At 50.2% G+C, this 15,178-nt stretch overlaps 1 protein-coding gene across 1 annotated transcript; it reads left to right on the top strand.

The window, feature by feature from the left end:
- Window positions 1-248: 248 nt before the first annotated feature.
- LOC125625102 (uncharacterized) lies at window positions 249-13,627 on the top strand. Its single transcript, XM_048826730.2, has 7 exons — window positions 249-435; window positions 2,233-2,700; window positions 3,470-3,588; window positions 4,190-4,284; window positions 6,387-6,508; window positions 9,422-9,519; window positions 13,276-13,627. The coding sequence occupies exons 2-6, from the start codon at window positions 2,465-2,467 to the stop codon at window positions 9,516-9,518; spliced, it is 669 nt and encodes a 222-aa protein (XP_048682687.2). The 5' UTR covers window positions 249-435; window positions 2,233-2,464; the 3' UTR covers window position 9,519; window positions 13,276-13,627.
- Window positions 13,628-15,178: the final 1,551 nt, after the last annotated feature.

Consider the following 15,178-nt stretch of genomic DNA (forward strand, 5'->3'; position numbering starts at 1 on the left):
TGTGATTAGTCATAAGAATATTCAGGGTCAGGGGGAGGCAGCTTTGCCGTGCTATTTCCTGAGCACTGGTGCAGTGTAACAGCGTTGTCTTCGCGTGCTGTTGATTTAACTTTTCAGTGAGCTCACTTTCTATTTCCTGGTTTCAAAGGTTTGAGTGCAGCTGACCTTAACGTTCTGGAAAGGCACAAGGCAGCTCCAAGCAATCTTATTTCTGCATTAACAAGTTTGTCGTCCGTGGCTCAGTCTAGCTAATGGCGGATCTGAGTTTTAGGCCTGTTTTTTTTTTTTGCTCTTAAAACGGCCCATTAACGCTGTTGCTGCTCTGCTAGTGTGCACCGGCTGCTGGTGTTTGATCACTCTGCTGTCCAGACCTGCTCTGAACACGCTATGCTAGCAACTCCACTGTCACTATCACCATAGCAAGGGGGAGAGATGGTAAGATAAATACCAGTCTGGACACAGCCTTATAGAAGACGCACTCATTGCTCAGTTACAATCCTATGTTTCTCTTGTGTGGCTGTTCTTAATCCAGTTCAGGGGCTGGAAACAAGGAGGAGAACTTGTATCAACTGATCAGCCAGCTCTTCGTGGGCCACCAGAACCTGCTCCTTGGGCCACAGAAGAGTTGCGAGAGATTCTGCTCTAGGCCTATGAGCTTCCCAGCAATTCCAGCCTGGGGGAAGCTACGATTCAAACAACAGGCATCTCCTCTCACTAGTAACATGATACATCTGCAAATGGGTGTGGCTGGAGTGTGTGTGAGGGCGGGGGAGTGGGGGGAAGAGAGAGGTATCAAGGATGCCAGGAAATGGGTTTGAAAGTGTTAAGTGTGAAGCGGGGAGAGGTACTAAGACCACTGGGAGATGGTGTTGACAGCTGAAGGTAATTAAGAGCATCAGATCTTTGAGATCCCATCTCTTATGTATCGACTGTGAAGGGGGATCCAAGTACAATGCAATGCTGTGCTGACGTGGGGAAGGCACGGTTTGGTCATGCAGGGCGATAAGACTGAATTGTGCTGGAGCTCAGCAGCGTCCAAGGTCGCTGCATGATTCAGGAACTTGGTGCTAATGCTGCTTGGACTAACCTTCATTGCAAGACTGAGCTATCTCTTTTAACCGCCTCAGATCAGAGATCCCACGCACCCTGGCCCTGATTCTCCATTGCCCTGGCTTTGCAGAGTCCTGTACGCCAGTGCAAGGAGGGTGGCAGATGCTCCCAGATCAGAATGGCAGTGTTTTATACCCACTGTGGACTGGTGTAAATGGTGGGGTGCAGGACTGTGGAGAATAAGGGTCCCTGATTGTCACGATGCACAGGTGACCTTAGAGCTGATGTGGAAAAATGTTCCATGCAAAAAGCAGCCTGCACAACAACTGAGAACTAAGACCCAGGTCTACACTAGAAAAGGTTTGCTGGTGTAGCTACACTGACGAATGCTCCTAGTGTAGACGCAGTTCACACTAGTAAAGGATTAGGGCTTTTGCCAGTATAGAAAAGACACCAAAAAAATCACACCCCTACCCACCATTTCCCCTCCTATGCTGGACCCCAGTGGCTTGGAGACGGGAGACGTCAGTGGTTTTGTCAACACTGCTGTGAGCCAGTGGGAACCAGCAAAAATTTCTAGTGTAGACCTGGCCGAACTCATCCGTGGAGCTGTAAAACCATCAGAAATGGACTTCTTTCTTTGCTTTTTTATTATTGTTGCAAGGAATGAATTATCTCCCAGTGGCCAGTGGAGTTGTTTCCTTTTGGACCATTTAGGCTCTAACCATACCTACAGCAAAAGTAATATTTTTAGCTTCCTTATTTAACCAGTATCCCTTTCTGGAGCAATTCGCCCACATTTCCGCTGACCTTTCTTTTCCTTCCATCTTGTTGTGACAGTTCAAAGTGGAGAGCTTTCAAATCAATGCCAAATGACTGGGCTGGGGGGTGGAGGGGGAATTCCATATAAATAAGTCATCTTGCTATTACTGAATGTTTCATGAGCGCCCACCATTTCTCTGGCTGCTCCCTTCTTGTACAGCAGCTCAGCTCGATTGGCCTTCCGCCTCCCCTGCAGAACTCTGGGGCAGTTCTGAATTCTGAAGGCGGCCATATTTCAATGGGAATCCCTGGTTCCAAACTGTTGAGAAACCCCAGCCCAGCTGTCAGGGTGACCTCACCAGATCCCCTCCTGTGGCGGCTGAGAGAGATGGATCCTCTGACCGTTGCCCCTGTTTCCAGCAGGCCCTCGGTGCTCCAGCTTGTTAGGAACCTCTTTGGGCTCAGGCAGAGTGCACAGGAGGGCCCAGAAACCAGAGCAGACGCACAAGAGAGAGGGGACGTCGGGGACCGAGAAGAAGACAGCTCCCTGGTGCCCGCTGGGGCTGAGTCTGAGACCAGCCAGCCAGTGGGCAAAGAGCTAACTGGCGACCACCTGACCGATGAGCCCCGTGGAGATGCAACAGGCGACCGCATGGGGGAGATCCTTGGAGAACTGAAGAATAGCAGTCTTGGGGGCACCCCTTCCAGCCGTGGCAGGAGATCCCCTCCTACGCTGGACCACAGTGGCATGGAGATGGGAGATGCCGGTGGCTTTGTCAACGCTGCTGTGGGCAAAGATAAAACAGCCCAGGATCCGTGCAACAGAATCTCTGGCAGGGAAGCAGAGAGGGTGGGAGAAGCTTCTGGTGACACAGGAACATGGGAAAAGTAAGTTTGGTTGTTAGCGACACAAGGCCAGATCCTGGCCTCACTGAGATAGGTGGCCAAACTCCCAGTCCCCCTCCCACACAGATCTGGGACAAGCATTCAGCCTTTAGATAGTGGAGAGGGTTGTGGGTTGTCTCAGAGTAAATATGAATTTGTTGTGGGCCCATATAGACAACGGGAAGCCTGTCAGATCCTGGGCAATGGTCTTTTTGTAGGGGGCCACTAGTTTGGGTTTTACTGAAGATCACTAAGCAAGCAGCATCTTATTTGCTCTTTACTGTTGCATTTAAGTGAGCCTCTTTGTCTCTGTTGTCAGGCCCTGTCACCCACAGCTGTAGCTGGGCTATACATCCTGGGATGTACAGTCACTGGGCCCCACTCCTGACCTTGTAAGTGAAAGGGCCGGGTTCTGCTTCCAGCTATGCCAGCGTAAATGTGGAGGAGATCCAGTGTAAATGTGGAGGAACTCCAGTGGAAATCTGGACTAACGCCACTGAGGTCCATGGAGTTGCTTTGCACTTAACCTGGTGTACATGAGCGATCAGCATTGTGGCCCCTTCCAGTCCTCGGCCTCTTTAGGTCAAGTCCGTCAACAAGTGGGACAATCAGTGCCAGTTGTGCTGGTGTTTTAAATGTGATTCCGCCTCTTCGCTTTGAACTGGGCGAAGGCCTTGTTCTCGTGGTTGGAGTGAGTGAGCGAGCGTGTGGTCACTTGAGTGCCATCCTGTTCATGAGCACCCAGCCACGCGTAACTGTGTTCTGGGTTCAGGGCTGGGATCTCACAGGTTCCGCGTGCTGACAACGAAGGAATCACACCGACTGCAGGACCCCTGGCACTGACCGCCCAGGACTTCTGTGCCAAGGAAGAGAGAGAGCACCTCCTGAAAGGTGAGGAATGGTAGAGAGGCTGTAGATAAAGGGAATCCCTCCTGATCCATTTGGGAATTACGTCTCTTGAGAATTGTCAGGTATTCTGGTAGGTAGACGAGGTTTCCAAATACCTCGGTCTAGTCCTTCACATCCATGCTGATCCCTGAATCTTGAGAACTCAATTACTGTAGGCACTCTGTGCTGTATTGGGAAAGTCTCTGGGCTCGGTCCAATGGACATGGAGAGCAGGTCTCAGCATTGGGGAGGAGAAGCCACTGTGGATGCGTCAGAAGCAGAATAGAAGCCCTTTCCGTAGCCATGAAGAGTCCAGCTGAGACATGACACTTTGATCCAAGTGCATTTATGTTCCTTATCACCACAGTATGTGACCACCCTTTATAACCCATTTTAGTTCATTTTATATGCTGTCATTTGTTTAAATACCAGGGGCTGAGTTCTCTACTGGCCTAACACCATTCACTTCACTGGAGATATGCCAACAAAGGGGTTGGCCCTTGATCATATAATGTATCTGGGACATGTATTACCCTTCCATATGGGATGTACGATGAGACCGCTCAGAGGATTCACTGCTTTATTTGTGGGGTTTTGTAAACAGAGGATCTAAATGGAGGATCTCCGAAGGCAGAGGTGTCTCCATGGAACAAACTCATCAACATGTACAAGCAGAGATGGAAGCTTCCTGTTCCTAAGGTTGGTTATATAATACAGAGCAGTGGGCTAAACTAACGGTGAGGTACTTTCACTTTTACTTTACAAGCAGGGATAAGCGCTCACCCGTTCGGAAAAGGAACTGTAAAAAGGACAGCCTGGGGCTCTCCTTTATTCCCTCGTGCTGGTCCCAGATATCGTTTGCTCTGCTTCCAAATCAAATCAGGGATTTTTACATTATATTTTTGCGACTGCTAATGCTGTAAACCCAACTGGGATCAGAAAATCCTACTGGGTCCTCTCTGCCTCTTTCATCCTTGCCCCTAATCGAGATTCTGCAGTCAGGGCCTAGCAAGATTTCTAGATTATGCCCCTGAAGTTCCTGCTAGAGATGACCTAAAGCCGCTGCTGGGTTAGGTAACTGCAAGCTGAGTGGTCCTGACAACACAGCTGGCCTCCCTGATTGCAATATGGAGGTGCCTTGGAGGCACTTAGAGCTGGGAAGGATGAAAAAATGAATGCTAAAACCTAAGTAGTGCAGTGTAGTGGTTAGAGCAGGGAACTGGTATTCAGGGCCTTTGGGTTCTATTCCCAGATCTGCTACTGACCCTCTGTGACCATAGTCAGTTAACTTCTCAAGGCATCTGTAAGATAAGGATACATATCACCTGACAGAGGTGTGCTGTGAGGCTTAATTCGCCTATCGAGTCCTTTGGACGAAAGGAGGTATGTCTGCAAAAGTCATTTTGCCTTCTTTGACAATCCCATTGAAAAGGCACCTGCAATTTCCTAATTAACATTCCAGCCAGTGCAAGAGGAGACACAATGATTCAATCTGACCCTTCTCCGAGGCCTTCAGTTCAAAGGGTGGCCAAATTCATAGCACTGGATGCTGTACAGTTCCCACTGTCCGGCATTACCTCTGTTAAATGTCATAGCAAGGCAGTTTGAGTGACACCAAAAAGGGTTCTGAGATGGAGGCAAGTGGTTCGGTCTCACACAGATAGACTATAAATGGGTCCAACCGAGCCCCATTTCTCTACTGCAAGGAGTGCTACATTTGACCCTCCAGGCCCCACTCTTACTCAGACACTCAAATATGCACTTCTCTGTCTGGCTAGATTTCTAGGTGCTATCTGTCTTCAGCACTTATACGGCCCCTTTATCATAGTATCTGGGCACCTCGCAGCACCTCTGAAAGGCAGAGCAATGCTACTACCCCCTTTTTATAGATGGGGAACTGAGGCACAGAGAGACTAAGTGACTTGGCCAAGGTCATAGAGGAAATCTGTAGCAGAGCAGGGACTTAAACCCAGGTCTTCTCAGTCCTGGGCCAGTCCTCTAGACACTGGGCCATCCTTTCTTTGCTGCTGCCTTCCTCGATACTGTCTGCAGTACAATATGTTTGTTCAGCCAAGAGACTTTGTCACTTTAAAGCTGACCCAGGAACTGGTAGAGCTGCAGGAAGTGAACTCAGGGTAGCTGAGGAGTTAGCAACTCAATAAAGCAGTTGTGTATGAGCGTTTCTCTGTCTAGGTGCGGAAATGTCATAGCATTTGGGTGCAAGACAATGAAGAAGTCAGGCCCCATCTCTGCTGCAATGTGGGTTGTATTAAGACACCATCTTCAAGAAATGATCTGTTGGCCAGTGACACACAGCATGGACAGGGGCAAGGTTTTTAAAATGGTGCAGGGAAACTGTCCTAGATCAAAGGATTTTTGTTAGATTTCCCCTGCCCATGTCAGCCAGCAGAACCACCTTACGGGATCTGAAGCTGTTTGACAAACTGGGGGAGGTAGGAATGTCCAGTGGTGAGAACAGGGGACTGGGAGTCAGAAGACTTGGCTCTGAGCTCTGTCACTGGCGCTGTGTGTGACCCTGGGCAATTTGTTCCCCCCCCACCCTGTCTGTGCCTCAGTTTCCCCATCTGTAACAGGGACAATAACATATTCTACAAGATAAAATCTGTTGAGATCCTTTGCTAGAAATCTCGATATAGAAGGACAATGTGTTTCAAGGTCAGCTTCTGAAAATAGTTTCCCGACTTGATTCAAACTGCAGTGTCGAAAGTGCCTTGATGCAAGTCCCTTTTCTCTATTCTCACCTGTCCTCAACCTCCATTTTCCTGCACTTCCATCTCCAGGAACACCCAGTGCAGCTGGAAATGGAAGAGGGAGCCACTCTGAATCTAACTGTTTATGAATTTGCAACACCCGAGCCTCATCTCATCTCTTCAGAATCCTCCGGTACTGCCCTGATCTATAGGTGAGATCCACCACGCTCTTCGACAAAGAAAGGAAGCATACACACAACCCCAATCAGACACGGTCCAAATTCTGTCTAGTTTCACAAAGCCGAACTGTATTTCAGAATTTTTTCAGGACAAGCGATGCAGTTACCAGTGCAGTTGAAAGAAAAGGAGGACTTGTGGCACCTTAGAGACTAACCAATTTATTTGAGCATAAGCTTTTGTGAGCTGCAGCTCACTTCATCGGATGCAGTTAGTTGAGAGAATGTGCTGAACTGGAAGCCGAAGCGTGGTCATACTTTCTCTGACCACTAGGTGGCACCGTGTGACTTAAAAAACCGAACCCAGAGATGGGCTGAAAATGTCTTCAGTACAGCTGAGTGGTGTGCGTTTGAACAGGGTCCCTTAGAGAGGGGGAAATTGATCTCCAAACCCACATGGGCCAAATCATCTATTTCCCAAAATAAACTGAATAAATATTTCCCCATGTACATTAGTGAATAAGCTATCCTGGTGTTCAAATACACTGAATACAAGACAGTATAATAGAAAACATTGTGATGCTGTCCTGGCTAGCTGCTTGGAATTTATTGGCAACAACAGGGCTAAAGGAAAATCACAAACTGAGAGCAGCAGGGATCCTGACCCACTCTTGAGCAGTTCCCATTCCATCCAACAGAGGGCAGCGGTTTACACACACACACACACACACTCACAGGCACACACTTATCTCTATGGGAAGCAACCTAGAGGTAAATATGTGAATGTTTCTGCACAGCTTCCTGTATCACTGAGCTATACTAAAACCACTGATCTCATACCGTGGGCCGCACATTAACCGTGAGCTTGTACTTTGGGGCTGGAAATGCCTCTTTGTTCTGTGTCTGTACAGCACCTAGCACAATGGGGCCCTGGTTCACGATTGGGACTCTAGGTGCTGCCGCAGTACAAATAATAAATATAAATAATTAAGATGTTATTGCAAAAAAGCCAGTGCTTTACCGGGCTGCACATATATAATTCCCCTTTAGCATCAGCCTTGGTCAGACCATAGGTATTTCTGTCCTGTGCAGGTGCTTCTTGTTAAGGATTCATTTCAGACAATGGGTGAGGCAGAATATACTCTAGCTCACTCTCCTATAACTGCATCTGCAGGAGGACAGGTCGGTTTGTGTTAGTCAAGTCACATGCTCTGACTTGATGATACACAGGGCGTTCATACAGTTAGTAAGAAGGTGCCATTTTTTAAAGTCACTGATGACAAGTGCTTTAAGAGGAGTCCAGGTGTACTTCATTCCCAGCTCTCCGGCTCTGAAATGAACTGGTCGCTCTCAGACATTCAGAATGTATAAACCATGACCTCATGCACATCCTGGCATTCTAAGCAGAGGCCAAGAAATAAGTGGGTCAGAGAGAGCGAAATCCCTTTTTGTCCATGGTGGAGATCTCAAAGCTGAAGTTATTATTGCTGTGCTGTATCTAGGCTCTGGATGAAGAGAGGAAATCAGTCTCCAGGCCCAGCACTTTTCACTTACACTAAATTTGCCTAATCAGTTAAAAACACAACAGACCCAGGCCTCCCTCTTGTAATAGCTGCGGTACGGTGTGCTACATTAGTCAAGGGATCTCTTTGCCCATGTCCAGAGAATCCAGCCGAAGCCAGGCTGTGCTTTTCAAGCATTTGGAGAGCATCGCTGTTACCTGGTTAGAACAAAAGAATTTACAAATATGTTTTGTGATATTCTGTTGTACAAACAAGGGAACAAAGAGGGGGTGCCTGCTGCCACGTGGAGCTATTGTGTGGCAGCTAAAGCCATGTACGTTCCAAGTGTCCAAGTCCTATAGAAGTTCTTTGTACAGCCACACAACACCTGGGGATGGAAAAGGCCTGCTGATCATTTATCCATCTCCTTTCCCCTCACCTCCCAGTGCAAGATTGTTTGCTATAGTCCATTCCCCAGGGCTTTTGTGTGTCTGTTTGGAAATGTGCCAGGTATCGGTCTCCCACCCCTTCCCTTGGAGGTTGAATCCAACATCTAATGGAGCTTCCTTTAAATCAAGCTAAATCATGAACGGCTACATCTTTGTGAGCTGAGAAGGGTGAAGTATGGGAACCACGTAAACCTGCTGCCTAGACTCCTGCGGACACACAAACAGAGTTCTCCTCTCCTCCACATGGGCAGCCACTGGGGAGAGGTCCTACAGGCCTGTAATGTGGGAATCTCTTTGTCGGGCTAACGACCCATTAGCTCCTGAGGGCTCTTGCTGATGCAGGAGAGGTAGTTAGTTCAACTGCTCTCAGGCTGTGGGACAGGCTGACCTTACTGTTTAATAGGTGTATTGTCTGTTAAGTGTTGTTTTATCTATGACCATTATCAGAGAGCTGGAGCATGCTCAGACACTGACTAGGGAGCTTGTTTCTGGGTCTGCTAGCTGGCAGTAAGATTAGAAAGTCTGAAGGTGTAGAATGGGCTTGGGACTTACCCACTTTTCAATGGAGGAGAAACATACTGGTGCACAGACAGTGGGCCCAGTTCTGTTCTGAGTCACAGCAGTGCACATCCAGAGTCACTCGCTGGGCTGCAGGGGAGAGATTTCTGGTTCTCACTGCTCAGGATCAGAATTTGGCTCTGTGCCACTTCTTTTCAGCGCGTTCAATATCTGTCACATTTATTGCTGGAGGCAGCATGTTCTAATGACTGTGACAGGGGATGGAGTCAGGACTCCTGGGTTCTAGTCCCAGCTCCGCCACTGAGTCGCTCTCTTTTAACCTCGTCCGTAAACTGGGGATAATATTTAGTTTGCAGAGGATTTATGAGGCTTCATCCACTAAGTGTTTGGACGATGCTAGATTAGTGCAAAGTAATTGAGCACGTGCGGGGTAAATTCCAGTGATTGTCTCTCCTGATGAACTTATTTCTCCAATCCAGGTTTCCCGATGACAGAGCTGGGGAAACTGTTGGCCACTTTGGGAGAGCCCCGGGAGACCTGAGGACCAATGGACTGGAAGCTGCTGAAGCAGACTGAGGTCAGTCAGGAACAGAAGAGCAGTCTGGACTGGGCCACCGAGTTGCAGCCCCCAGGAGTGCTGTGAGATTGGGCACTGGTGCCCCGCACGTTCCCTTTTCTTACGGGGCTGCTGTTTGTCGATCCAAGTTACACTCTGGTGGTAAACGGCTCCTTTGTACGGGGTGTTTTGAGTGTTCAAAATGCCAGCCCCACACCTAGATCTCCGAGGCTGGGTCTGCACTGCAGATTGCTGGCAGCGGGGTGTAAGTTATGTGTGGCTCCAGGCCACGGTGAACAGTAGGCTGCGTCCGCATGGTGGGGTGTCACTATGTGCCTCAGTGAAAGGCTCCGGCAGAGGCGAGACAGTGGGAAAAGGCTCCTTTCCCCTCTTCCTCCCCGCTGCCAGAGCCTTTCCCCACTGGTGGAGCCTTTTCCTGCGGGGGGGGGGAGACTCCAGCAGCAGGGAGGCAGCGGGACGCTACGCTGCTAAAGATAGCGGTATAGATGGGGGAGGCGCTGCTTGGCTTGCAGAGGGCCGCGTAGGGTACGTACCGTCTTTACTCACCTAAGCTGCACCTCACCGTCTACACCGCTGTTGAGAGCCATGCTGGGGAGCTGTTGGGGTGTGTACTCTACATGCTGCCATAAACTGTGTGCAGGGTAGACACACCCATAGAGTTTAGGGGTGGAAGAGAATCATAGAATCATAGAATCATAGAATATAAGGGTTGGAAGGGACCCCAGAAGGTCATCTAGTCCAACCCCCTGCTCGAAGCAGGACCAATTCCCAGTTAAATCATCCCAGCCAGGGCTTTGTCAAGCCTGACCTTAAAAACCTCTAAGGAAGGAGATTCTACCACCTCCCTAGGTAACGCATTCCAGTGTTTCACCACCCTCTTAGTGAAAAAGTTTTTCCTAATATCCAATCTAAACCTCCCCCACTGCAGCTTGAGACCATTACTCCTCGTTCTGTCATCTGCTACCATTGAGAACAGTCTAGAGCCATCCTCTTTGGAACCCCCTTTCAGGTAGTTGAAAGCAGCTATCAAATCCCCCCTCATTCTTCTCTTCTGCAGGCTAAACAATCCCAGCTCCCTCAGCCTCTCCTCATAACTCATGTGTTCCAGACCCCTAATCATTTTCGTTGCCCTTCGCTGGACTCTCTCCAATTTATCCACATCCTTCTTGAAGTGTGGGGCCCAAAACTGGACACAGTACTCCAGATGAGGCCTCACCAATGTCGAATAGAGGGGAACGATCACGTCCCTCGATCTGCTCGCTATGCCCCTACTTATACATCCCAAAATGCCATTGGCCTTCTTGGCAACAAGGGCACACTGCTGACTCATATCCAGTTTCTCGTCCACTGTCACCCCTAGGTCCTTTTCCGCAGAACTGCTGCCTAGCCATTCGGTCCCTAGTCTGTAGCTGTGCATTGGGTTCTTCCGTCCTAAGAGACCATTAGATCATCTAGTCTGACCTCTTCAGGCCATTGTATTGCACCAGTTCCCCGGGGAAGCCCCAAAACTTGGGTTAAACTAAAGCATTTCAGTCCTCAGCAGACGACATTGTTGCATGCCACAGGGCAGAGGAGAGGCGAGAGCGAAGGCGGGGGATTGATTAGGTGGGATATGCCCAGATGGCCTGTGCTCTTCTGGTTACATCAGCTGACGAGGCGGCAGGACTCCTGGGTTCTTTTCCTGCCTCTGCTGCTGTTGACTGTGTGACCAAGGCTGAGTCCCGATGGCCAAGGCTTTTGAAAGAAGGGGACCTCAAGTTAGGCTCTAAGTCTATATTTAGGCACCCAAATAGATGAGCTGATTTTCAATGGTGCTGAACGCCCAGCAGCTCCCACTAAAGCTCCCATAGGAGCTCAGCACTTTGAAAATCAGGCCACTTATTTAGGTGACTAAACGTTGGACTCAGGAACCTAAGTTTAGGCCTCAACCACCCGTGCCTCAGTTTCCCCATTTATCCAATGGAATGTATAACAGTTGTTCTTCTCAGGCATGTTGCTGGAGTTAGTGCAGTGTTTATAAAATGCCTAGAGATCCTGGGAGGAAGTTCAGCATGCTATAAAATCATTGGTGAAAGAAACCGCCAGTCCCTAGGAGGAGGAAGAGTGGTGACTTTTCAAACATTAGTCTTAAAAAAACGGTACTGTGCTTGTGGTTCCATATCACTCCCATTGCCCGAGTCCAGCGCTGGGGCAAGGCCGGAGCCGGTAGGGATCAGCAAGCTCCCTTATAAAGCGTGGACAAATGGAAGCAAGGACAAAGCTACTTCCTCCCTACCCCACGTGGGAAAACCCCATCTGGAATGCAGCAAAGCATAGCGCAGCCCTCCGCGAAGCAGCTGGGCTCCTGTGCCCACTCCCCGGCCCTGTGCGGGTGGGTGGGTGCGGAATTCTTTGCAGGATTTTGTTTCTCGCTCGATCAAAGTGCAATTGTTTGTCTTTTATCTGGTAGCTGCGTGTGGGGGGTGGGGGGAGGGGAAGCACCCAATTATCATTTTAAAAACCTCGTGCGGAGGCGGCTGCTTTGCCTTGTCTCATCCAGAACGTGGCATGTAGGGGTTTTTTCCCCGCACACGAGCCTGGACGCGGCTGGCTCTCTGTGTGATGGGCGGGCAGCGGCAGTTTGTATAAGAGCTTGTGATGGCACCTGGGGACTTACTGCTAAGGACGATTATAGCTTCTTCTGCCCCTCCCCTGCCCCAGCCAATCAATGCTCTTCCTCCCCTCCTCCGAACTGTGTTCCCAGGGTGTGGGTGTGATCCTGACCCTGTGCACAGCCGCAGCGCCTGTCCTCTGAGGCTCTCGGAGGGCTCTGCATGCAGTAATTAAGCCAGCGAGGTGGATAGGTGTGATCTTCATTTGCAGATGGTAAACTGAGGCACAGAGGTTAAGGGCTGGATTTCCAGGGGCCCGGAAGCCAACAGGGACCCGCCGGTGTTGGCATCTCTGAAACTGAGGCCATATAGCGACTATGGCAACAAACTGAGTCAGTGGGACTAGAACCCAGAGTCCTTCCGCACCCATTCTCACTGTCAAGGGCGGAGCCGGGGGCAAGCGCAGGAGGGGACGAGTGTGAGCACCAGACCAGCCAGAGGGAGAGGAACCCTTGGGCCTCATCAATACTAGTAACTATAGGGCCCATTTTTCAGCACTGGTGCTAGCAGCGGGACAAGCCAGTGAAGTCCAGGCTCCGCGCCCTTTTCCGGCCCCGGCCTCAGGGCCCCGTGCTGGGAATGCCTGAGCCCAGTCTACACTGACACTCGTGCCCCTGCTCGTAACAGCTTCTGAGGTGAAATGGCAACGAATGGAAAGGGACGTGAAGAGCCATGGGGAAGGGGAGCAACTCTTCAGCTGGGGGCTGGAGCGAGCCGGAGCCAGTGAGGTTTGGGGAGCCGGTGCACACGGCTGGACGTGCAGAGGAGAAGGCTCTTGCACCTGTGATGCCACGATTGTGGGAGGGGAGCGTGGAGGCCATTGGCGGGTGAGCAGAAGGGGAAGGGGAGAGACTCCAGATTCATAGACTTCCAGGCCAGAAGGGACCAGTATGAACATCTTGGCTGACCTCCGAGAACCTACTTCAGTAGAGACTGACCATCCCTCTTCCATACACATGAGACTGGCCCTCGGAGCAGGATTCACTTCTCAGTTCCCTTGTGTGCCAGGAGCTGGTGGGATTGGGCAGCAGGCAGTGATATTGGTCAGACAGCTCTGCATTCGCCAGTGTGATTCCATAACACGCTTTCTCTCTGCCCTGGCCAGAGCCTGCTCCTAGAAGAGATGGGACAGCGGCCCCAAGAACAAGCTTATGTTTTGATCACGGTGAGTCTGCAAGCCCCCTTCATCTAGCAGATGAAGATGAAGAAAGAAGATTGAGACCGGTTCTTTGGTCCCCACCAAGCTGGTGTCTGGGACAAAGCCTGTTAGCTGCAAGCTTGTTCCTGTTCCCTCTTTCAGTGTCTATGCCTCCCCCCTTTGAATGTTTATCCCCTTGCCTAGGCTGGCATCCACTGTATTTTTAGAGTAAGTGTTTTACGTTGATTGATTGTTCTCAGTTCCCCCTAAGATCACAGACTCCTCCCCCCTTATTAAATGGAGTTCTGTGTTGAATTAATTTCCTTCTTGATTTTGGGTTTTTTGTTGTTATTGTTGCTGCTGGTTCTTTGTATACTCCGTGTTCAAAAAATCATTTAGAAAATTGCAGGGAGCATAAAGATGGACAAATCTCTCCTGCCTTCCCCCACTCGTGGCCGAGTTTAGAGAGGAGAATAATCTATTGTTAGGTTACCTAGTCCACTTCCTCACCAAAGCAGGATTGACTAGGGATACAGAGCATCTTCCATTCACTTGGGGAAGGGAAAGAGAGGGAACCCCTCTGTTTGCTTTGGGGAATCTCCCCCGATTGCAGAGTGAGAAATGAGATCTCCTCTTCCCTGGCTCTGTCGCTCACTGGAGAGAGAGGAATCCCACCTCCTCCATTTGCTGATGGGTAGCCTGGGTATTAGGGGATGACAGAAACCCATCCCTCTTGTTACGGGGAGCCCCGGCTCTGTGCTGGTGTGGAGTCACTGCACCATCAGCAGTGTGCCACAATTGCCCGTCAGACACCCTTACACACAGGCTCTGCGACAAATGGTGGCCACAAACCCCGAGCCTGGGAGGTGGCGGCTGACCTCGCTTCATCCTGCACTTCCACCCCATGTTTGACCAGCGCTGGGCGCTTCAACCAGTGGCCTCGGGGAAGTGTTCTCCGAACTCTGCCTTGGCCTCAGTGAGGACACTGGGCCAATCCCCGGCTCTTCCGGACAGGCTGTGTGAGCTGAGCTGCAGCAGCGGCTGGCAGCCCAAGGCCCAGGCTAATCTGGGAATTGTATGACAGGAAGCACACGCCCAGCCAACCTGCCAGAAGACAAAGCCTGCAATATACAAATCAGCTCCCAGGGGTGTTCCTGTGCAGAGCTGCGGCTATTTTTGACTGTTTCCCAGCCCTAATGCCATGCTGGTTTAGTTCCAGGGGCTCCATGGAGGCTAGGGTACGAAGCAACCATGCACCTGCTTTTGCCACGTAGCTGTGGATGCAGGACTGTTGTGCTCCAGTATGGACAAGGCACCCAGATGGCTCTCCATTTCTATCAATCCCTGCCCCTAAAACAGGGTCCCATATATTCTATGATGCTGCTGAATTTCCCACAGACACCCTCCCTCACCGCAGAATCGTGCTCCACCATCTAAACTTTCAGTGGTTTCAAAATATCTTACCTAGTTGTTGGGGCCACAACGTACCTTCTAAACCTGTATGTAATTCCTGAACCTGCCGACAGCCTGAAACAATGGCTTTGAGAGGTGTGAACTATCCCCGTTCACCACAAGGGGGCGTTTACTCCGGAACCAGGGTCAGCAGTTTACACGGCGACATGGTTCGTTATTTCACTGCCGATCATTTGCACAGAACTATCCAGCCAGCATGCAACATCCCACATTCCCAGCCTGCCTTCCGGGGTGCCCAAAGCCACAGGTAACTTCTGCCCACCTGTCGGAACCTCCAGCCAAACCTCCAGACCAGTTCTGTGCCATCAATGCAACAACCCACAGCACACGGAAAACTAGCGATTGAAGGACAGAGACAAGGAATTGAATTTGACATAAACATAAGTCACTTCTACCC

This window comes from Caretta caretta, chromosome 21 (genome assembly GCF_965140235.1).
Source record: "Caretta caretta isolate rCarCar2 chromosome 21, rCarCar1.hap1, whole genome shotgun sequence".
NCBI lineage: Eukaryota > Metazoa > Chordata > Testudines > Cheloniidae > Caretta > Caretta caretta.

Excerpts from the sequence above, each read along its gene's own strand:
- LOC125625102 (XM_048826730.2), top strand. The coding sequence starts at position 2,465 with ATGGGGGAGATCCTTGGAGAACTGAAGAATAGCAGTCTTGGGGGCACC. Across the intron at positions 3,589-4,189 it reads GAGAGAGCACCTCCTGAAAG|AGGATCTAAATGGAGGATCT; the intron begins GTGAGGAATGGT and ends TTTTGTAAACAG. Across the intron at positions 4,285-6,386 it reads GGAAGCTTCCTGTTCCTAAG|GAACACCCAGTGCAGCTGGA; the intron begins GTTGGTTATATA and ends TTCCATCTCCAG.